Below are 24,791 nucleotides of genomic sequence, written 5' to 3' on the forward strand. Positions count from 1 at the left end.
GTCGGACCGCATTTTGACATTCAGACAGCCTGCGCACAAGAAGAAAGTTGAATGCGAAGCGGGTATGTGAATGCTTTAGAAGCACTTTGCCGCCCGACCTCTTGAGGTACTCACTCCGAACCAAGTTGTGATTGTTGATGAAAGTAACCATCTTCACTGCATCAGCAATGACTGGAGCAATCCAGTCTAGCTTATCGATGTCTTTTAGAAGGTTGTTCAAGCAGTGTGCCATGCAAAAGCACACTGTCACATGCGGATAGTGGCCCTCTATGATAGCTGCTGCTGCCCTGTTTGATGCCTCCCCATCTGTGACAAAGGCCACCACGTGTTGCTCACCGATGGTTTCTATGGCCGCTGTCCACTCTGCAGAGAGGACATCGGCGGACTTGCCACTCTCAGTGGCATCATGAGAGTGCACAAAGTACATCTCTCCACTGGAGTATGCGACAAGACCATGGATAGATCTCTTCCTTGTATCGCTCCACCCGTCGGCAATGAGGGAAACGCCATGTTTTGTCCAAAGACGCTGAATGTTGAGGGTTGCTTGCTCCACGATAGCCTTCTCTCGATCGAGCAAGGTGGTTCGGAGAGCCTCTGAAGATGGCGGCACATAGCCGATGCCATACTCTCCTATCCGTTGCACCATGACTTTCCAATACTCCGACCTATTTCGATCAAACATAGAAGAGGTTGGTATCAAAAAGGTGGAAACGACGATAACGGAAGAAATGAGAGAGAAGATTGATAAATCATAAAACAATGAACATACCTCGCTGCGACAAATGGGATATGGTCGTGATAGAAGAATCGGGCCACGGCCGCATCCACCTCTTCCTTCTTCTTTGGGTCCCAAGAGGTGGCAAGGGTCTTTTGGCGACGAATTGGACCTTGTGAAGATGCACCAACACCTACACCGGGTAGAGAGGAAGAAGGGAAAATGAGGGTCTTTGGATCAATACCTTTGCGTGCCAGCTTGGCTTTATGGTTGAATTGCCGATCCTTTTCCTCGAGCCCCTTCCTCTTCTCGATGGTTACGTTGGCACAAAATCTCACCTCATGTCCCGGCACTCGAAGAAAGTGTGCCCTCACTTTGTCATGCCCCCCTTTCCGCGTGTAAGAGCATAGCTTGCATCCCCATGCACGAGAACCTCCCGCCGCCGACAAGGTGCCCTCCGAGGTCACTTCATCCCACCACGACCATTCCTTCGCCTTTTGAGTGTTGCCCGCATGAACGGAGGGGGTTGAACGAGAAGAAGAGGCCATGGATGATGGATTATCCGTGAAAGAGAGCTTGATCTTGAACTTTGAGAGAGAGAGAGAGAGAGGGCTTGAGAGAGAGAGGCTTGCCACTTGATTCCGTGAGAGCTTGAAAGAGAGCTTGAGCCTTGAGCCTTGAGGGTTAGAACTTAGAAGTTAGCCCAAGAGAGAGAGAGGTTGAGAGCTTGAGCCTTGAGGCATGCCGCGGTGCCACACTATGGCTTGAGAGTTCAGAGCAAGCTAGGGAGAATGAGCTTGGCTTGAGAGTTGAGAGCAAGGCTCAAGCAAGGGAGAATGGGCCTTGAGGCTTGATGAGTGTGTGAAGAATGGGGGAGGAGGGAGACATTATATACTTTTTTGACTGCTGAAAATGGCCGTTGGCTGCCTAACAGTCATTTTTTTCAATTTCAAAAACTACCGTTTATGGCCGTTGGGGCCGTTCCGGTCCGTTCCGTCTCATTCCGGTCGTCCCATTCCGGTGATAGTTTCCAGTCGGAACGCCGTTCCGTTTCGACGCGTTCCAGAAAATCCCAGCCGGCCGGAACGCCGTTCCGGCGTTCCAAGGCCCGAAATGTCCGTTCCCTGGTAACTCTGCCTCAAAGATCCGACGAATATTGAGCTCAAGACCTACGTGCAAGAAAGAAAGCAAGAGTTTCTAAAAGGCCGATGTTGGCCTTGGAGACTGAACCAGTATACACAACAAAGAAAATATCTCATCTAAGAGATACAGAAAAGTAAGCCTAACGATGAAGCCTAAAATGAGCTACCTATTTAAAAATTACATCCATAGTCTAAATATACACGATATCATTGAAAGATTGTCTCTCTATGGAGTGTCTCCCTCATTGAAAGATGCATGTCTCTGTGATTGAGATGTCATGGCATCCACCTCCAATGGCACTTGATGATAGCTTTGATTTGTCTATGAGTAGGCGTTTAAGCCTCCTCTTGCATGGAAATGGTCATCTCGCTCAACTAAGTGCTACTATTGTATCCAAGGTAGCACCTCTTGAAGATGAAGGCCCCCCATGATGTGCCTATGTTGGGACTCGATGAAGCTGAAATGGTGTTAGTTGCACTTTCCATACTCCGCCGTGTAGCAAAAAAAAAAGTCCGTAATTGTTGTTAGGACAATTGTGGTCTAGCTGGGAAGGTGCAAAGCCTCTAGCTATGAGAGTTGGTGATGAGAGTCACAAACACATCGTGAAAAGTGTTTATAGTGTTTTCTAGCCCTCTTTGTTAAAATGGTTCAAAATCTTAGAGCGTTTGTGATAGGGAAATCGCTAACTCTCTTCCTAGTTGCGCTTGAAATCTTTTTGTTTTTGTAAGAGTTTGTAATGAAAAGATCAGAAACTCGCAAATATTTTTACTTACAAAGAGCAATTTGAAACAATTAAAGTTCAACCATCAAAGCTTAACTCGGATACAAGCACAATTCTCATTCAAATTCCAACCTTTTTCATGGAATCTTGTAGCCTCGCCTCTAATGACACAATTATAGCTTCAGATTGTTAAAAGGAAATCATGAGCTTCCTCCTTCAAATCACCCACATTTTGATTTTGCAAAGATTTAAGAGCTCTCATATTGAAAGTCACACACCATTTTGAAGAAGGAAAACCCTAATTCACTCTCCACCATTTGCCCAAAAATGACCCTTTTTCTGGTAGAAAAAATCCAAACGAGCTAGTAAAATTCCTTAGTTTCGTGGAAAACTTCCCTTGAGCTCAAATTGCCTCCTAAACATCATTTTACCACTTGTTATGATTTCTCGATGCATCTATAACGGTCGCGCCTGCTAGTTACTATTTTTCGCGGTTTTTGACCGCATCAAACTTTTAGGTGAGACGAGTGTGCCACCGTGAAACACTTATGTGTACATTTTAGGCATGGTTATCAAGTCAGAAAACACACAACAGCACCACATTTCGGGCCACGACTCCCCAAATAGGTATGTAGACCACAACAATCGCAGTAGCCGCTTTCGTATATATCACAATGTACAACATATTGTTGCCTTTATCCCTATGCATCATTAAGTATAAAAAGTGAGGTGAATGTTTTTATTTCACATTGTGTACTGTACATGCCACGGCACAACGGCGTACTTTGCCTCGATGGGGTGGCTGTTGGGGGAACTTTTGTTGTCTTATGGTTGTTTGGCGTCTCTGGTTCTCCAAGAGAAAGAACCCCAAACATTTCTTGTCCTCAACATGCATCACACTCTGTAGGAGCCCAAAGCCCTCCCGAAACAAGTAGTGGTATCTTCCCTTTATAATAATGCACGGTATATCTGCAAATGTAATGCTCCTCCGTCTCTGGCTCCCTCTCACAAAGCTGGCATATCTCATCCTCTACCTCTTCAACTGCCCACCTACCTATCTCTATCCTCAATTGGTGTGACGAGGTGCAAATCTGACCCATACTATATGTAATCTATGTGATAATTGGCTATCCAGCCATCTATGGAAGACTAAATGTTCGGTAATGTGCCATCCTTGTGCGATGGGTGAAAGAGGTTCACCCATCCAGCTGTCTATGCCGTCCCTTCAGTGAATCTGCTATCAGTACAATGTCATCCGCATATAGCATTATCGATATCAATACCCCCACTAGGATTGCTTTCGCCCCTCCTCTCTCAATATGTTGAGACCTCATCTATACAAAGCCCACACAAAGTAGGAGAAAGCAAACAAATTTGCTTCACTCCAATGGTGCTAATCATTGGAATGGAAATACCACCACGGGCGTTCACTCTTCCCATCACTATCTTGTACGATGTTCCATTGTATCTATGTGCGGACTCCAATCTCCTATAGCTTCCTCATCAATCTCTCACAAGGCACTATATCAAATGCTTTGCGGAGATCTATAAAGCAGCAATATGCTCCCTTCTTCTATGCTCCACTTTCCTCAATGATTGCCCTCAATGTAAAGATATGATCTAACGTGTGCACCTTTGTCTGAAAACAACCTAACCAAATGATCCTATGTTGTGCATCTCTGCCGAGCTACTCAAATCCTCCTGAGAGAGAGAGAGAGAGAGAGAGAGAGAGAGAGAGAGAGAGAGAGGGCAATCTAGGACAACCGCATGTCTAGAATTGTTGTGCCACGTTGGGCGTCGAGTTGTCATGCCAATACTTACACGTGTGGTGTCATCAACAACTAATCATCGCCCTCTATGTAAGGTTTTTCACACGTGAAGCTCGGGAGTCCTACCTCCCCTCCCTTCCCCTTCATTCTTTCTCCCACCGTAACCCTTTCCCCTCCCTCTAGTCTATTCCTATATTGCCTGCAATGTTCTCTTTTTCCCTAGCTTTCTTCTATTAGCAGTTTTTGTTTTTTCTATTTTTTCTTGTTTATGCTTGTTTTGTAAGTTTCCTTGCCTATGCATTTATTTCTTTTGTATGTGCCTATGTTGTTTGATTGTGCTTGGGGTGGTATGGTTGTGTGCTTGCATGTGCATGGGGTGGGAGAGTGTTTGCATGTGTTCTAGTTCTTAGTTGCATGTTGTTATTGTTTAATTCTCCTATTTGTTTGGTGATCAAAGATTGGGGTTTGGTTTCGTGGTTGTGGATTGGTCGCAAGGTTTTTTTAGCCTCATATGCAACACTTTGCCCAACCTCTTGCTTCTCATTTCAAGGTCGTAGCTACCATAGCTCTTGGATTGCTGCCAAAGATGGGATGCGGAACTTCTTCTTCAGTAAGAATCTCACTAACGCGCTTGCTCGCTGCTGCTGTACACTCCCACTACGCCATCGCCATCGCCTCCCCCCCCCCCCCCCCCCCCCCCCCCCCCCCCTCCCCTCGCGCTGCCCTGTTCCAGCCAGTCCGCCCACCCTCAGCCTCAGCCCCTGCTGCCGCCGCACGCCCTCAGCCCTCAGCCCCAACCCGCTTTATCCCCCCCCCCCCCCCGACTCGGCCCGTTCACCCATCAGTTTGGGCCCTCCGCCTCGGTTACTCCCTGCAGATTCGGCACTTTCGGCATCTGTTTCAACTCCTTGGAGCAATGTTGGCGTGCCCTTTTGCAGCACCCTCCCGTCGTCCTCTTCTTACGCCACAGCAGTAGACACAGATGGAGGCTCCAGCTTCACCACAGAGGGACTCGCCAAAAGCCCCCTCGCCCGACCCCGCTGAGCCCATTCGACTTGCTCTCTCGCCTACAGAGCAAGCGAGCCTTGCCGTCAAGGTAGAGCGATTGCAGGCGACCTCGGTCATCTGCAAGGTTCTCGGCACCCGACCTAGCAGAGGAGAGCTGCGAGACCTTCTCCAGGCCCGCCTTCTCGCAAAGGTGGGGAAGATTTTGGATGTCCACATTCTCGAACGGGGTTACTATCAGATCGAGTTTGAGTCCTCCGAAATGGCGTCCAAGGTCATAGCTATGAGTCCACTGGCCATCCGAGCCTCACGTGCCCACTTTCGACAGTGGCGACATGGTTTTGACCCAGCTTCGGATGTTCTAGTAGAGGAGGTAGACATCCCTATCTCAGTCTACTTTCCGGGTTTACGGAGGGAATACCTACCACTTCTTTCCAAGATCGGTTCCGCCATTGGGACTGTCCTGGAGACACCTCGCACAGCAGCATCAGTAGCTGCCAAGGCGGCTGGCATTCCCTCAGTTCGAGTTTTGGTCAGAGATACCCACACGCTCCCGAAGGTTATCCTTCTACCTCGGGTGAGTGGGGGTTGGTTTCGACAGAGTGTGGAGTACTCGTGCCTCCCGAACCAGTGCTTCATTTGCCGCCAGATGGGCCATCTAGCGAAGCCCTGTCCACGGAGGAGGCCGCAACCTGCACCACAGCCTCAGCCCCAGCTTGCTAGGGCTGGCCTGCAGCCACAGCCAACGGCACAGTGTACAGATGCAGAGCCACCCTTCGAGCCTAGGGCTCCAACGGAGGAGGGGTGGCAGCAGGCCCGTGGCCGCCGACGCAAGGGGCCACAGCGTCAACCTGGCACTCAGAGTGGCCCTCAGGTGCCTACTCGGCAGCAGTGGGTTCCCACGGGGAACCGTTTTGGTCCTCTTGAGCAGGAGGAGATCCCTACGCCAGCCTCCACCTCCGCTTCTCCCTCGACAGCCGCTCCCCCCCCCCCAGAGTTCCCTCCCTTTGCCTCATCCTCTCCACCTTCTGCTCCCGTCGCCTCTCCACCCCGCCCCTCTACCTCTGTCGCCCCATCCCGCCCCTCTTCTCCTCCACTCTCCCCAGCTCCCTCTCCTCCTCCTGCTCGAGTTCCTCAATCGGCTCAAGCGATTGGTCCCTCTCCGGCAGCTAGGAGATCTCTTGGCAGCGCCTTTGCCACGAGTCGCCTAGCGTGAGAGGGTCAGCCCTTCTTGCGGCCCCCTCTGCAGATTCAGACATCCTCCCTTGCAGCCATCCCTCGTGGGCTGATGAGCATTGACATCAGACGCCACTGGAACTTATTCGACTACGGGTTCACTCGTTTTCTCGGCAACTCCGCAGCAGACCATGAGGCAACCTGTTTCAGGGTCCCATGTTTTGTTCCTCGCCGCTAGGGGGACAGAGGCCCTGGACTCAGCAATTGGTTTCTCCTTCCCCCTCTGTGGTAGGACCGAGACAGAGTGGTCCCTTGACTCAGTGGTGGGATGGTTGCATACACAAGTCTTAGAGTTCTCTCACCACATGGGAGAACTTGGAGTTACAGATATGCTGCAGACTTTGTGGCCATTGGCCAAGTTTGCGGTGACACCCCCAGACACAGTAGGATGTAGGCACATTGTGGTGTACTTCTTTGCTGATACGTAGTGTTTGCCTTGCTATGTATACATTCATGAGGACTCCTGGACAGAGGAGGTTGCGTTACGTACGGCTCGCTCTGCTTGGGCTTGGGCTAGGCACTCACTGCAGTCACGCCTATCTAGAGGACGCTCGGATGCGGATTACTCCCCATCCAAGCCTGCCTCGAAGATAGCCCGTCTTGCTGCTGCGGCAGCATCTGTTCTCTCTCGCTCCCCATGAGGATCGTCTCATGGAACGTGCAAGGACTAGGTGGGCCCCAGTTGCAGCGACAGCGAGGCCGATTGCGTCAGGGCCTTCAACGTTGCCTTGTGGAAGGAGAGATTGATATCCTTATGCTTCAGGAGCACCATCTCTGTGAGAGCCGCATTCGGCGTTGTGGTCAGATTTTGCATGGACAGTATGATACCTTTTGGTCAGCTGCTTTTGGACCTGGAGGCATCCAGGGAGGGGTATGTATGACTATTGCGGACTCATTGCAGCAAGCCATTGTAGGCAGAGGGATTATTGTGCCAGGCAGGGCTCAGTGGATTACTATGCAGGTTCAGGGTGGCCTTGTGGGCTTCCTGAACATCTATGCGCCCAATGTGACGAGTGCTCGTGTAGAGTTTTGGTCACAGATTGTTGAGTCTTTGCCGCAGGCCGATCATTGGTGTATAGGAGGGGACTTCAACATGTTGGAAGACCCTTCTGACAGGATTGGTGGCAGCCATGCTACTGTCCATGGAGTCGAGTTGGCAGCTTGGTAGTTGTATGACTTTGAGGGTCTCGGATACATGGCAGCACTTAGGTTTTGTGAGGCCCCCAGACAGTCTTGCCTTCTCTAGATCGGACCGCAAAGTGGGAGGAGTGAATCTATCGCGGATAGATCGCTTCTACACTAGTGACCACTTCAGTGACTTGGGGGGTTCAGTGGGCATCCTGGCAGGGACTTCCTTCTCGGACCATGCACCAGTGATCCTCACAGTGGCAGACAGGCAGAGGAGTGGGAGCACGATGCTCCGCATCCCAGAGAGGGTCTTGTTGGACTCAGCACTCAGAGAGAGGGTAGAGGCTCTCTGGACAAAGGCTATGAACAGACAGGATTCACCTGCAGACAAAGTGGCCTCAGGCCTAGCTCAGCTTAGCCACTTTTTTCTTCAGGAGTCTCTGGCTCGCCGGGCTGCAACGAGAGAGGCAGAGCAGCGTCTCAGACGGGGCATTGCTTCACTGCAGAGGATGCAGGAGCAACATCCAGACACTCCATGGTTGGAGGAGCAGTTACAGCAGGCTCGACAGGAGCTTGCTAGCACAGAGGAGAGGCGTCATGAGTTTGCCTTCCACCGACAGGCATCTCACTCAGGTGGGTGACAGAGTGAATGGTGCTTTTTTTGAGACAGTGGGGCCTCAGCATTCGCATGCCAAGGTCAGTCAGTTGAGGAGGCCCGATGGGTCAGTTGTTTGTGAGCCCGAGGATATGCGTGCAGTCGCTACTGACTTTTACCGTGAGTTATTGTCAGCTGAGCCTCAGTCAAAGCAGCAAGATGCGTGCAGGGAGCAGGTTTGGGCACAGATGCCATGTCTTGTGACAGAGGAGATGCGCCAGAGGCTAGAGATGCCACTTCAGCTTGAGGAGCTGCACACAGCTCTGAGGGCCCTACCTCGTGGTAGCTGTCCAGGTGAGGATGGGTTGACTCCCAGCTTTTTCTTGGAGTATTGGGACCTGCTTGGCCCAGATCTTTGTAGTGCTTTTCAATACATTTTGCACACAGGAGTGATGCCTGACAGCATGAGTGAGGGCCTAATCTACCTCATTCCCAAGGAGGGTGGCTCCTTGGATGAGATTCGACACTGGCGCCCCATCACCATCCTCAATTCAGCCTACAAAATTCTTGCCAAGGCTCTGAGTTTGAGGATTCAGCCACTTTTAGAGAACCTTATACATGGGACTCTGACAGGTTTTGTCAAGGAACGTAGTATCCTTGACAACATCTTTACTTTTTGGGAGGCTTCTGCCCTGGCACGGCTCCGTGGTGAGGACCTTGTGATTTTTCTTCTCGATTTTGAGAAGGCCTACGACCGAGTTGACTGGGACTTTCTAGAGGGCACTCTTCGCAGGATGGGCTTCTCAGATGCTTGGATCAGAGGGGTGTCAACTTCGTACAAGCAGGCTCACAGTCAGGTGCTTTTGGCAGGGGGGAGAGGTGAGCGCTTCATGCTCACACACTCGGTCAGACAGGGCTGTCCTCTTGCCCCCTTTCTCTTTCTGTTCTATGCGGAGGCGATAAGCAGATTTTTGGTGTCACAGCAAGTTGGTCTTCGGGGCTTAGCACTCCCTATTCGGGGAGAGGAGCTACTGGACGCTAAGTTTGCCGATGACTCATCCTTGTACTTAGATGGCCAGGAGGCCAATCTTCACAGATGTGAGCAGGCTCTAGAGACCTTCTGTTGTGCATCGGGCGCACTGATCAACTGGAGAAAGACAGTGGCTTTCTCGGTTGGTAGTGCTCCTATGCCAGATTGGATGCCAGGAGAGGGTTTCAGGTGGATTCCCCCAGGGACTGCAGTTCGTTACTTGGGTTGTCAGGTTGGTTTGGACTAGCAGCAGATTGCTCCTCTTCTCCTGTCCATCAGGAGAAAGCTGTTACATTGGAGCTCAGCACGTCTGTCGCTGGCTGGTAGAGTAGTAGTTTCCAACCACGTGCTGTTGGCGACTATGTGGTACATCACCTCCTGCTGGATCTTCTCGAGTTCTTGTATCAGCTAGATAGAGACGCTGATCAGGAACTTCCTTTGGTCAGGACATGACACTCAGATGGCCCGAGCCAAGGTGGCTTGGTCGGTCATCACGCTTCCTTGTTCTCAGGGAGGGCTTGGGATCATTGATCCAGCATAGCACAGCAGAGCCCTTCTAGGGAAGTTCATAGTCAGAGGACTTCTTCCAGGTGAGGAGCCCTGGAAGGAGTTCTTGTTGCAGAGGCTTCGTGCCAGGGTGCCTCACTCAGGAGGCCCTTGGCAACCTTCGACCAGATGGATCTTTACAGAAATGCGCCGAGTTGGTTTGAGCAGGAGACTGGAGGACCGTTTCGCTGTGAGTTTGCTTCGTTCTTGGGAGCTCCTACAGCCTGGCCTGGAGCAGCGACAGCCGATGTGCACGGAGGAGCGCCTACGGCAGCCCCTCGTGTGGAACCCCATGGTTAGCACTCAGAGAGGCCACTTGGTTGGTAGTCGACCTCATGTTTCCTGGGGTCCCATGGCAGCAGGTCCAACGCCCTCTCTAGGTGACTGGCTAGAGTTCACAGGTTTGTCAGAGGAGGTACAGGGTTTCCAACTGCAGGGCATGAGAGGGGTGCAGAGCATGTGTCAGGACATCTCAGAGTCAGTTCCAACTGAGTGGCTCACGCCTCTCGAGCCAGTAGCACCCCGGTGGATGGAAGCCTTCACACGACTGGGGGTTCTCATTTCAGTCAGAGCCTGCTCAGAGACTGTCCCAGCCCTGTTCTTCGAGCTTCAGGGAAGGGGACGATTACAGCGAGTTGCAGTAGAGGCCCCGCAGGCAGCAGAGTGCTGTTTTCAGAGGATCCGAGTCGTGGGCATCTGTGGGAGGACTCGTGTCATAGACCCTGACCCAGCAGCTCTTGAGACTGGACACTAGAGGCTTTGGGCTTGGGAGTGTTGTCCACTAGCACGAGTACAGTGGGATCCTGGTGAGTCCCCTTCTTTCAGTACACTGTTCAGCTTGGACGGCATATACTAGCAGCACAGAGAGAGGCCCTCCCCGCTGCAACACGTCATTGGCAAGAGGAGGGTCTCACAGTCGAGTTCTTGGCAGACTTTTGGGAGAGGTTGTGGGACTCCAGACAGCCGAGGCGAGTCACCTTGTTTCAGTGGCTGGTCGCACATAGAGCCACAGCAATAGGGAGCTAGCTAGTGCATAGTGGTCTCTCGGCCACATGTACAACTTGTGACCATTTGGTGGAGAGTCAGCGTCACTGTCTTTGGGACTGTCCCTCGGCTACGAGTTCTTCGGCTGATGCCTGCTCTCTCCACGGCTCGACACTACACTTGGGGGGCAGCGGCTTGGTCCACCCTCACGGGTCCGGCACTTCAGTTTGAGCTATCTTCCACCAGCAGGATGATAGTGATGCAAGGGGGACGTCCTACACTCCAGCCTGCTACAGAGCTTACTCCACAGGAGTGGTGCAGTGAGAGAGAGGAGTGTTGGGAGCTCATCAGTGGCCTGACACTTTGGTTCATCTGGCGGGCCCGCTGTTTCCGCATCTTTGAGGCTCGCCCTGTGCCACCAACAGAGACTATTCGTGACTTTTGGCTAGAGCTGATCCATACTCTCAGAGGACAGCTTGAGGGACTAGAGGGCAGCTCCGACCGCATGCGGGAGGGCCGAGAGGCTTTCCTTCGACTCTGGCGCCCTGGGCCTTTCTACACCATAGTCCAGGGGGTGCTCAGATGGCACTACTGTCCACCTGTGTGGCTCTTCCCTCCTCCCATCTCTTGATTTAGCCTCATTGTATATATGCTGTTTTTTCATTGGGAGTCTCCCCATCATGCTTGTTGTAGCCCTCTCTTAGAGAGGTGGTTGTAGCCCTATGGGCAGTTTTCATTAACTAATAGAAGGATCCTTTTCTCGGGAAAAAAAAAAAAGATGGGATGCGGAGCAGATAATGTCTCTTTTGCTTGGTGTGCACCTTTTGGCCTTGGAGATTCCAAGTTTGATATCGGAGAACCTTGGACGAAGTTTTTGGTCTCCTCGTCGCAACTATAGGTGGTTTGTTTCTGTTTCAACTCTATAGGACATTCGTCCTTCTCTCCTTGTCCCTAGCCTTTGATGTATCATCCACTTGTTGTACCCATGTATCACTGGTAGTTTTCCCCTATGGTTTGTTTATATTTGCTACATCGCAAGGGTTTTCCACTACCAATTCCGGTTTTACTAGTGATGCCTACGAGCTTATGTTATGCTTTTGAGCCTCTATGATTTGCTCCCTTCCTTTTTGATTGATTAATTTTGAGAGAGAGAGAGAGAGAGAGAGAGAGAGAGAGATCATTTTACGTCTATTAGGGGCTGAAATCAGCGGCCTATGAGACAAATCAAATATGCATGTGTGTGTCCTCCATCTATCAAGAAAGGACAACAATGACGAAGTAACAAGTTGTGCTCTTGTGATAGGGGGGGAGGGGGTGATCAATGGGAGGCTATAATACAATATACATGATATATGAAGGGGGGGTTGGAGCCTGGGTGCACATCTACATGCTCAAGGAAGTACAATCATGAAGTTCATCAAGTTGACTAGCTCCATCCTATGTCAGACTAGGGGTGTAAGATCTCGTATATGAGTGGATGTGGTGTAACGGATGCCCTTATGATCGTGGTTGGGTCTACCAACGTCTGAGCAAATCGCTCATGAGCCGCGTGGTGTTGGCAATTCTAGATCTCCTGGATCTGTATGTGATGGAGTCTCAAAGCTCTATATCCTAGAGCTCAAGGGCATCACCTAGCTCTGACCATCTCAATTTGTTGTAGGGTGACCCCTCTGTGTGTCTGTGTAATGGGTGGCGGTGGGGATGTGGTCCACTAGAAGAAGTTTGTAAGTTGTCATTGTCTTCAACCCTCAGGTGTGTATGTATCTCCACTAGAACACAGCCAAAATGGCACTAGACTCCATGATCTATCGTAGGGTGGGGTATCTTGTGAAAAGAGCCTAATACTTGTCCCTGATACTCTCAGATGCTCTACATTTGCAGACAACGTGCTCTTCATCCTCAATCATCCTCTCTTTGCAAAGCTTGCAAAACCTCTCGGCTTGGGGGGTATGAGCAACTCTTCCTATCTCTACCTCTAGCCAGTGTGATGATACTCGGAGCTGACCAGTTGCCACTCGTGAGCTATGTGGCATGTATGTATACATCTAGCGTGGTCTTAGATGAACCCCTCGTCTAGCATGGTCAAGAAGAGCTCATTGCGATATAGCATCTTCGAGGGGAAAGGCTATTAGGTGCGATCCATGTCTCTCTAATGTAGAGTTGCCATAGATCTTGTCCGAGTATTGTGCTCCTTTCACTATGTGAGAGCTAGATGAAGGGTGAGTCCGGGTCATACTCGAAGGGTGGTAACCTAGATTCTATTCATGTGTAGTCCGTGTGCTCCAAACCACTCTCTCACCTTCGAGTACCAAGACTCTTGCTCGCCTGACTCTGAAATCTGTTTAGAGACCACAAAGGCTCTGTGTGAGAGTCTATTGGAATCTATTTGCAAGCATCTCTCTCCTCCTCTAAATGAGACAAACTATCTTTAAAATAGACTTGACTAGTAGTCCGTGTGCTCCAAACCACTCTCTCACCTTCGAGTACCAAGACTCCTACTCGCCTGACTCTGAAATCTATTTAGAGACCGCAACAGCTCTGCATGTGAGTCTATTAGAGTCTATCTGAAGGCATCTCTCTCCTCCTCTAAATGAGACAAGCTATCTTTAAAATAGACTTGACTAGCATGGGTAGAGTAGCTAACTTTGCTCTCATAACGTCATGTGGTACTGAGAGCCTGCTGCGAATAAGCGTAGTATTATACATATCTAAGGCCTCTCAATATGTATCCATGAGGTAGCTAATAGTCCATAGGCCCATACTGCTACATAGATGGCCAAGGCCACATATCCTTTGGTGAGACTGTCCATAGCTGCCTTTGCCATGATGAAGCCCCTCGGTGGCTTGCAAACGTGACTCCCAAGTATACATTATACTATAGAATCCCAAAAGACAGTAGTAAAGGCCTTTTCAATGTCAACTTGCATGAGCAATACATCTTGCTGAGTGTATTTTGCATGTTCCATGCCAAAGATGACATTCACCAGATTCTCAGGAATGTGCCGACGAGGTATAAAACCATATTGGGATTGATGACGTCCTTGATGCAGGTGACCTTTAATAGGATTGACTATCATTTTAGCCATCAATTTGTAGAGCACCCGCATAAGGGTGATAGGCCGCCAGTGAGAAAAATGCTCACAGAAAGCATGCTTTGACAATAGTTTGAGCAGCCCGGACATCCTGCTTCTCCCATGCCATATTCATCATTACCAGTAATGGTTGCTTAAGGTGGTCCCAAAAGGACAGGAAGAATTTGCCAGTGAGCCCATCCCAACAAGGAGATTTCCATCTGCCCAAGTCCCGCAAACTTACATGCAACTCTACTTCAGTGAACACGAGTACCAAATCTTGTGCCTAGTGTATAGAAATGATTGGAACAACATGCAATAAAAAAAAGATTGCGTGCTTGTCTGGCTTCTTGTGTAAGAGGGAGCGGGGCTTCGAAGACCTTTCCAAAGTGAGCAACTAAAGCCTTTGCTAACTCCTGTAGGGAAGACGTCCACTTGTCGAAGGGAAGTTTGACTCATTTTATCTCCTAAGATTATGCAAATGTTTGAAGAACTGTTTGGAGGCACAACCTTTATCAACAAAAGCTTGCTACCTTGCACGAATCTGCCATTTAGCCAATTTTTTGTCATCATTATGTCATATAATAGTGCGAGCTGAAAGTAATGCATTAAACTCAACCTCCGAAAGCGGGAGAGGATTAGCCATATGCATTAATCGTTGATATGTATCCCTGGCCTACTAAACATTGCCCGGCAGCTGAGACATATAGTATGTTCCATAATCACTAACAACACATTGGACACATATAACAAAACGGAACCACGCAGCATTCATATCGATATGCATCTAGGAGATCAAAGGGAAGAGTATATCCACGATCATATTGCAGAAAACTTCATGTGGCAGATATGCATTATTGACATGCAAAAGCACTTTCCTAGACAAAGAAGTCACATCTGAGGACGGGCTAAAACATAAAGTCGGACAATTGGGAGCATGATCCGAAAAACCAAGAGTACAGGCAATCCTCATATCACACACAAAGGCATCATATTGTTGTCTATGAGAGAGATGCCAACGATCAAGGCGAGCACGATAGGAGGAACGAACACTGTGCTGGAAAGTGAATCCTGAATCTCCATCATGTAAAAGCGGCCACTAGTCCAATGCGTTACAAGAACGCATCATGCGATCCCATGGCTAACATTCCACACGTGACGTGTGTAACTGGCCAATAGAATTATCCGCAAGGTTTGGCCCATTGTTAAAAGATATGCATCAGAACACCGACAATACGAGGAGATATCACTCCATAATCTTGCGCGATCAATAGAGGTTGTCACGATTGTGACTATGTTGCAGTATTACATCTACTCCTAGTTGCTGATACGCAAAGTTCCATGCCAAGGAGGAACCCTACGCTTGGATGGTCACACTCCTTCGCCCAAAAAATGTTGTCTCTTCGCCAAAAGCCACACTCCTTCGACGACTAGTCACACCCCTTAGCTCTACGTGTGCGACTCTTCGCCCAATGGTTACAGCTCCTCGCCGAAAGGGAGTTTCTTTACGTCTAAAGCCATGTCTCTTCACCAGGAGATATGTCTTTTCATTTGTGTCTCTTCGTCTCCTATATAAGGAGCCATTGTATCACACATTCATTCAATCAATCAACACAAAGTCCTGTAAGTCTTGTTTCTGAGTACAGTTCAAGTTTCTCAAGTCTTAATCGTGAGTTTTAAGTACTTAATTGAAGATTAGTACATAGAATCCTTACAGTGGTATCAGAGCAAATTTTTTTCCCGGACCCGAACGTTGTGAGCTTCTCACCCTCGCCACTACACTCTACCCATTTCCCGGAGTTGTATGGAAGCAGAGGAAAGATGGTGCCCAATTATCTACGTGTATGAGGTAGCTCTTACCTGTTCTAATTAATTCTATGAACATCAAAGAAAAAAAAATAAAGAGGGCAAACAGCAGTGTGTGTGAGTGTGTAGCATACCTAGAGCATGTGTGTGGCGTACTTGGAGAGTTGTGCACGGTGTGTACCCGAAGGCTCGTGTGTACAGTCAGTACATGGAGCGTTGTGCCCTTTCGCCGCACCTTTTCCCAAGCGGTAGAGCAACATCACCAAGCGACAAAAGGAGAAGTTTGATGTTAAACTGCCGGAACCGTACACCAATCGCCGCGACAAGCACGTGTTGGACCAATAGCTATTCAAAATAGAAGTCTACTTATTAAATACAGACTTAGTCGAAAGTAAAAAAGTTGCACTTGCTAGTTCTCTGCTCAAGGACACAACATTTCTTTGGTGGCAACGACGGGTTGCTGATGGTAAACACACACTTTCTTGGGATAAGTTCCGGCGTGCTATTCGCAAGGCGTTTGAACCTGCCAATGCGGATTTTCATGCCCAGTCCTCTCTTCACCGCTTGAGCCAGACAGGTTCCTTGGCCACGTACATCATAGAGTTTTAAAGGCTAACTCTGGAGATAGAGACCCTTAGTCCCTTTGATAAACTTCACAGTTTTATCGACGGACCCGAACCCAACTTGAAGGACAATGTGCACAAATACAACCCTACCACCTTGGATGCTGCAATTGCCTATGTGGAGCGCCTTGGCGATAATCGGCGCCCTACATGGAATTTTCTCCCTGGTGACAGATCTTCAAATAGTGCTCGCTTTTCACAGCGCGATTGCAAAGACAGCTATAGCCAAAGTCAACAACAGCAGTCTATGTTCAGACAGCAAGCCACAACGCCTTATTCAACTTCAAGGTTCTATTCTCAAGATCGACAATCTCAAAGTAGATCTTCAAATGTTCCTCCACTTGATCGTAGTAAAGGACGTGATTTTTCTCAAGATTGGCATTCCAATACTCAGCAAGGTTCTCGTCAAATGTATCTTCGACTTCAAAGAAGGATGGTTTATGTATAATTTGCGGTGGTGACCATAGATGGTATCAATGTCCAAAGAAACCAAATCCATCTAATTTGAAAAGAAATTCCAACATGGAAACATCATCGAATTCTGAACAACCAAAGTTTGCTAAGGATAAAGGAAAATCGGTGGTCAATATAATTCGTGTCTCAGAGAATACGACTATTCCTATGAAACATGCTCAGAGCAATTCTTCAGTTTTGGAGCCTCTCTCAAAGCAAGTTTTGAGTCTTCTTGGAACTCTCAATGGTCGCTCCATCTATGTTTTGGTAGACGGCGAATGTTCTAATAATTTCATCAGCACTCAAATAGTGCAACAGCTTGGCTTACCAACTTGGAAGACATCTCCACTTATATGATGTGGAATTAGCAGATGGATCAATTTTGATTTGTGATCAGACAGTTCGACAGTTGCAGTTCGAGATTCAAACTTATGCAGATTAATTGGATTTCGGAGTCATGTCTTTATCTTATTACGACATGATTCTTGGTCAGCATTGGTTAATCCAATATGATCCAGCAATTAGCTTTCAAGGACATACTATCGACTTGTTGAAAGATGGAATAGGACTGATTTTACAAAGGCTTTATCATGCGGAACGAGTGGTGCAAGCCTCACGTGTACTAGTCAAATGACATGATACAGTGGATTATGAAGCAAATATGATCTCCGATGCAGACACAAATATTATTATTGATGAATTTTTTAATTCATTAACTTCTCCCGAATCAATTGATGAAGATAGAGATGATTTTAAGCAAGAAGTTTTTGCAAGTGATACTTCAATTTCACACAAAGAAAAGGACATAGTTGCAGATTCCGAGTCTGAAGACGTCTATGCTTTCTTTGATTCTTTGCTGGATGATGATATGCCAATTGCAAGTCATGAAATGACAGTTTCTAAAGATAATTCTAAAGAATTTTGGGAGTCATTATTGAAAGATGATTACACTCTCAAGCCAAAATCCTCTCCGGTGATTACTAAAGTTGAAGTTCTCCCATCTGAAGAGTACCTTGAGAAGATTTCCTCTTCCACAAATATTTTGCAGTTATTGGAAGATTTTGAACCAAAAATCTTACATCACATGAAGAATTTTGAAGATCAACCTCTCCTTGCAGTCAACTTGATTGTACCAGATTCCTCTAAAAAGTCATTGAATAATGCAACGACATGGGATTTAGCAGTCAAAGCAAAAAGGCTTCGCAAGAAGCAAAGGTTCAAGACAAAGGTTTCTGATAACTCAAAGATTGAAGATTTTCGAAGATTCAATGCTTTTCCAGAGTTCTATCAACATCAGAAGTCATTTCTTTGACACGAGCTCTCATTCTAAATGGGAGGGAATGTCACGATTCGGACTATGTTGAAGTATTACATCTACTCCTAGTTGCAGATACGCGAAGTGCCATGCCAATGAGGATCCCTACGCTTGGATGGTCACACTCCTTCACCCAAAACACATGTCTCTTCACCAAAAGCCACACTCCTTCGACGACTGATCACACCCCTTCGCTCTACGGATGCGACTCTTCGCCCAATGTTTGCAGCTCTTCACCGAAAGGATGTGTCTTTACTTCTAAAGTCATGTCTCTTCACCAGGAGATATGTCTTTTCATTTGTGTCTCTTCGTCTCCTATATCAGGAGCCCTTGTATCACACTCATTCAATCAATCAACACAGAGTCTTCTAAGTCTTCTTTTTTAGTACAGTTCGAGTTTCTTAAGTCTTAATCATGAGTTTAAGTACTTAATTGAGGATTAGTACATAGAATCCTTACAGAGGTTGTGAGAGTATATACCCCTCCAAATTCAAAGACTTCCCCATTAGCAATACATTGAACCACCATCCACCTGCCATCTAGATCATTGAAAGCAAGAGTTGGCCGTAGTCCACGCCGAACCAAGAGTCTTGAATAACTTGCGTTAGCTATCCAATATCCCGAAAAGTAAGATGTCTGACCGGCGAAATGATGTTGATTATGCTCTGAAGACCTACCACATCTGCCTTACATGTATGTACATAATGCCAGGTTATCCTCCACTTGTCATGATTGCATAGCCCAGGCATGTTAATTGAAATGCATCTCAAAGAACTATTCATACTATGAGGTATGTACAAAGGACAAAGGAGCAAGAGAAATCCTCATCTGCTGAAGAAGCAATTGTAGGTACGTCATGACAAGGGCTAGAAGACAAGGCCTGAAGGGCACCCGGTATGGCAGTTGGTTCAGCTGTGATCACTTCCTTATATGAACGCACCACCTTACCCCATGCCTCCACCAAAGACTTATTGTCGTTACAGTGAAGCTTCATTTGGGATGTTGTCTTCAACGAGGGCACATAATTATCGGAAGAAGCTAAAGTTTGAACCTTAACCATCTTCTTAGGTACGATCCAACCATCCTTCATTGTGTCCTTATCTTCGCCTTTCTCCGGTTCTTTTTCTTTTTCTTTTGGTGTTATAGAAGGAGGAGTTATGGACACCATAGTCTCCTTCCCTTTCCCTTTATCCACAAAGGAGGCGCTACAGAAGTCGAAGATCCATTATGCCGACAAATCGGGGGGGGGGGGGGGCTTCCCCTCATGTGAGGCGCACGCGCCACGCACAGAACGATTTATTTTTGTCTAGAAAAGGCCTAAAAGACCTATAAGACCAGAAAACTTACATCACCGTGATATGGTCCAAATGTCTAGTACCAAAGACTAAGGTAAAAAATGTTAAGAGATGTAAACAAACAAGTAAAGAAGTAGAGCCAGCTGGTAGCACATCTCCCACGGCCTGATCTCCTAGTAACCTACAAAGGCCAGAGTACTCTACGAAACAAATCAAAAATGTGCGATAATCCATATGTTATTTATGTCATGGAAACCGAATTCTGACCATAAGGTGCCCACAAGACGACTAGCAATGTTATCACGGCCTAACCCGTATCCAATGCAACCCATCTCTGTATCGTATCGATGTACCACAAGCATGATCTCAACAGGTATCGATGCTCAGGCTAGGATATTGGCGGGTGCAGAATGAAGTACAAAGCTGTTGGCAATATTGCTACCAAGGAGTCGTGGCTCCACTTCCTCCATCTCCTCCCAATGCATAGAGAGAGAGAGAGAGAGAGAGAGAGAGAGAGAGAGAGAGAGAGAGAGAGAGAGATGAAATGAAATGAAATGTTATGTACCTTCATAAGTTATGTTATGTTAACGTCTTCAAAAGGCCAAAATGGCCTATGAGACCAAACTGTTACAAAATTGTGAATCTGATACCATGTCTGGGTACAAAAAGACTAGAACAAAAATACTACTACTACTAGAATCCATCCTCATCTGCACTCTGGATGTCGAGAGAGTATGGCTCGAATCCTCTGATGTAGTCTTCGTTGATGTTGTGTGGCCCCTCCTCAATCATGGCCGTCTAGATCTCCATAGCTCCAATGCTCGGTCGATGAGAGTGCCAGTAGTGGTTGAATGAGTGGGGGCCGAGCTCTGCAGTCCTCTGGCTGTTCCATATCTAGTGAAAAGAAATCTGTAATCCGTCTCTGGGACTGTCTCTCTGTAGCTCTCCCTAGTAAAGTGTCTCTATATCTGTGTAACTCAAGTAGATATAGCCCAAGACATCTCTGATCCTCATAACTCATGACCCTAGAGAAAGGACCAAAACCCGAGAGAGAGAGAGAGAGAGAGAGAGAGAGAGAGAGAGAGAGAGAGAGAGAGAGAGAGAGAGAGAGATGATGTTCCTCTTGCTGTCCCCATGACACCATATGAGAAAGGCTTTCCCCCACTTGGATCAGAGAAGAATGTTTACATTAGGATATCAAAGAGACCTTCTTTGAGCATTTTACACTTTTTGGGACCACAATCCTCTGTTAATCAGATTTGACATTTATCTTGAGGCTGTGTGCTTGAGATGTTATTTTAATAGAAGATTATTTCTTAAAGAAAGAAAGAGAGAGAGAGAGAGAGAGAGAGAGAGAGATTCTATAAAGCATCATATAAAATGCATGAAAAAATTGTACAGGTGTGGTATGAAATCACCTCACAGTCCCTGCAAGCAGGTCTACTTGTTCATCCCCGGCAATGGCTGCTCTCAAAGAGCTACCTCGTATGTGAGATCCCTGGGTACTGTCCCTCGGTTCATGCGCCACTAGTACCAAGCTTTCCGGATAAGGCCCTGTAAGAAAAGATGGTAAGAAATGCTTATTGGAGAAACAACCAAGTCGTCAGGAAGAAGAACAACCATTATCCTGATATTGTCATTAATAGGAAGAAGAACTTTTTCTAAGTTCAAAATCAAGCAGGATAAAGGAAAGAGTTATAACTTGAAGAAAGTAGATGGCTTCATTCCGAGGCTGGTTTGGAAATGTAAGTATACCCATAGACAGACGCCGAGAAAATGGCAATTTGTAGTTTTGGCCAAGCGTAGAACAGACAAGCTAAGAATGTATACGACTTTAAACCAGATAAAAAATCACACTTCGACAAGCTAAACTGCAATCACCGAAACTTCAAAACCAAAAGACAACTATGACTTAAAAATGATGAACCACATAAAAAATCACCCTTCGACAAGATAAACTGCAATCACCTAAACTTCAAAACTAAAGGACAACTCTGACTAAAAACATTGAACCACATTAAAAAACGCATCTACACAAGATAAACTGCAATCACCAATGCTTCAAATCTCAAACAAAACATCAGTCACAAAATATCAATTCTTAAGCCTCCATCTTGCCCTTCAATTCTTAAGCCTCTGTCTTGCCCAGCTGTTGAACTTAACAAGAGCACCTCACACTCATACTGCACATTAACCACAACACCTACCCTGTGGCACCTAAAAGCATCCATGCATAGAGGTACAGCATTGCATTGTATATGATGTATCAAAAGCAAGCAAAAAGAAACTGACAATGTCCAAGAAGTCAAAAGATGAAAATATGCAGCATGACTACGATCTTCAAAACCATGAAAACAAAAGCTAATGATCGGCTTGTTGGAGGTGCAGCTTCCAGATTCTTCCACCTCTGAGTTTAGGTTGCTCACTCAGTGTTTAGGCCTTCTGTTGTGAGTTGAACACCCGTCACATAGGGAGGGTATTGCACGCTTCAGACTCATTCCTATGAATGGCCACCATTGTCCACTTGATAATTTCCCTTTGTTCTGCCCAATTCCCTTCTCTGATTTCTTCGTGTTATGGGCCGTTTTTTGGGATGTCACGGCTGATTGGGATATGCTCAACCCTCAGAATGTGAGAGTGGTCTCTCCAAGTGGAAAGAATGTGTCAGTTTGCTTGAGACAAAAGACAGCTTGGGCCTCCTACCATAGGGGCCATCACATCTCCAAGAGAGACTATGCCTCTCTTGTCTCTAGCAGGTGTTCTCTTGTGTGAAGGGTTTGCAGTTTCAAGTATTGTTTCACATCTATGAAATCATCTACTGTCTATACCTTTGAAGTGCAAGCTGCATTCAGTGGAATCAGAGCTCAGTCGACTTTTCTTTTGTGGACAATCGAATTTAGATATTGCAACAAGGAAACAATATTCGAAAGAGGAAGAGAAGAGGAAGTAGGTGAAGAACAGACAGATGAAGGCCAGCCATCAGTGCAAATAGTGACCCGAAAAGATAAGCTGAAGTTGATCATCTTTTTGGATCACTGTTTAAAGAGTTCAAGAGATCCAAGATATGTCAAGCATATGCAGGAGAAAGCTATGAAGACGGAGTTCAAGCATTGGAAAGACTAACTTATGCTGGATTGGCAAGTAGAGACATCTTGAATCTCGATGGATAAGGAACTCCGGGTGCAGCTATACTTCTTTGTAAAAAGAACATCTCAGCCAATCGAAAACGTGGGTGTCAGTGTATCCCAAGAAAAATTGTAAATCCATCATCCGTATTGTGAGCACCTCCTCATCCCCATAAAAAGCACATCTCTGTCCCCAACTCCTATACTGACATCGGCCTGGTCCTGGCTCAAAGTAAGGGACGTATCATCGATGACATACTGAAAATGGGATTGATAGCATTGTGACGCTTGAGATCAAACAGTCATTGAAGAATCGGTATGCATCACATGAAATGAGGAAAACACAATATGCATTCTGAAGCTCACATAAGACTGCAGCCACCACAAAAATTGCTTGCCTCACAGATCTTTGATGGGCTGAGGGGTTTCTGTGAGTCTTCAGAAATTTGATGCATTAGGTATGTTGCTACACAAACTTCATTGTAAAGTGCTACCAAGGTTTCAAGAATTTCAATGCAGGAATGCCGCATATGCACATGGAGAATAATTATCTGGCTACATTTATTTTCATAGTGCTATGAAAATGGTTAGAAGAGTCAGGACTTGAGGAGCATATAAAGAATTCTTTATGTATGCTCTCAAAGACAGCCACACCTTGCCCCCATAGCCTAGGCCATCACCTCCAGGTTTACACGTATGCAATATAAACTTAGATAAAGAGGTTTGCTTCATTGTTTCATTGTCAGAATGTAGGTGAAAGCAATTGGATGAACCATTATGTGAAATACAGGGGGCCCAATAGGCAATGACAAACACATTACTCACCAACACACCAGCAAGTGATCGGGGATGAAGCTAGTGGTCAAAAACATATAATATTTTTTCAGTTCTCCATTAATAACTCAACTTTAGAAGCCAATTTATTCAAGTAAAACAATAGGACCATACCAGACAACCGGGTCAAATAAACAAGCATGATAGGACTTCATGTAGCACACCCGAAACTAGATGGCATACCAACTTCCTACATGGAGCTTGCTCTAGTCTGAAAAATGATTACACACAGACTACCTTCTGACAAGATGCATATCATTGAAGTTATAAGTTATTTAGTATTGTCTTTAGAAAATTTGTGCTTGCATACAACTCAGAAAGCTAAATTACCACAAAGTCGTCATGACACCAAAGAGAATAAACACATCTTACAGGTCACTTAACAAATGAAGGACATCTCATTCCTCTTCCTACTATCTTTTAAGATGTAAAAGCTACTATGTCTAGATACCTGAGCACTAGAATTATAGGAGAAATAAGTTTCAAACTTTTTCTGTAATATAAATAAATACTGTACCATCATCAATCGGTATTAAGCCTCCACCACCATTGTCATCATCTTTTGAGTTCATTCTTGTGTATTGTGGAGCACGAAAGTGAAGACCAAGCAACAAACTGTAATCCATAATCTGCTGACATTGAAGAAAATTGCAATCCTCTTCAATTTGCCTGTTGCAAAAAATTCCTCTCTCTCTCTCTCTCTCTCTCTCTCTCTCTCTCTCTCTCTCCAACGACCGATGCTAGATCTCTTGTGATTCAGCTATCCCAACAAGCCGCCCATTTTTTGCTTGGTCTTTTGCTTGGTTCACATCGATCAACTTAGGACCCCATAGTATATATCTTTGTTTTGTACTGTTGTTAGGTTATTTTGTTACTCTGACTTTGTATCAGATCCACCACTTTGTAACTTTCGGGTCTCATAGGTCATTATGGCCTTTTGAAGACGTTAATATAACATTTCATTTCATTTCATTTCTCTCTCAACCACCAAATTGGAGGACTGCCTCAAGAGTGGTACACAGCAGGTAATTTTCACGCTTCAGTACGTCAGCTTGCTAGTTTAATGCCAACAGTCAAGTGGGATACAGTGCTCGACACATCACAGGTTCAGTCCATAGCCTCACATGTCACCAAAAATGGTGGCTCTCATGGAATCATAACATTCAAGTCCAAAGTAGCCCGTGATACTATGTTGTACCAATCAAAGAATCTCAAGGACACCGAGTTTTGGTTTGCAAAGGACTCGTCTCCTTTGCAACTCCAATGTAAGAGAGGAGAGCTTACCAAGGTCCGTGAAGCCAGAGCAGTTGGGAAATGGGCAATCTATCGTGGAGGATGTGCAATCGTTGAGGACTTTCAGTCTACCAAGGTAGTCCCCAATGATACCACATAATTAG

The 24,791-nt window shown here is 46.6% G+C and overlaps 1 protein-coding gene across 1 annotated transcript in view; it reads right to left on the reverse strand.

The window, feature by feature from the left end:
• The window catches only part of LOC147457511 (phosphatidylinositol 4-phosphate 5-kinase 9-like), a 98,566-nt gene that overhangs the window by 8,152 nt on the left and 65,623 nt on the right, over positions 1 to 24,791 (reverse strand). The window contains exons 7-8 of the mRNA XM_086512364.1: positions 23,912 to 24,063; positions 20,854 to 20,989 (exon numbers count right to left, since the gene is read on the reverse strand). Of these exons, the coding sequence (XP_086368490.1) occupies positions 20,854 to 20,989; positions 23,912 to 24,063 (288 nt within the window). The remainder of the gene's footprint in view (positions 1 to 20,853; positions 20,990 to 23,911; positions 24,064 to 24,791) is intronic.

This window comes from Adiantum capillus-veneris, chromosome 5, assembly GCF_014529385.1.
Source record: "Adiantum capillus-veneris isolate H3 chromosome 5, ASM1452938v2, whole genome shotgun sequence".
In the NCBI taxonomy this organism is placed as follows: domain Eukaryota; kingdom Viridiplantae; phylum Streptophyta; class Polypodiopsida; order Polypodiales; family Pteridaceae; genus Adiantum; species Adiantum capillus-veneris.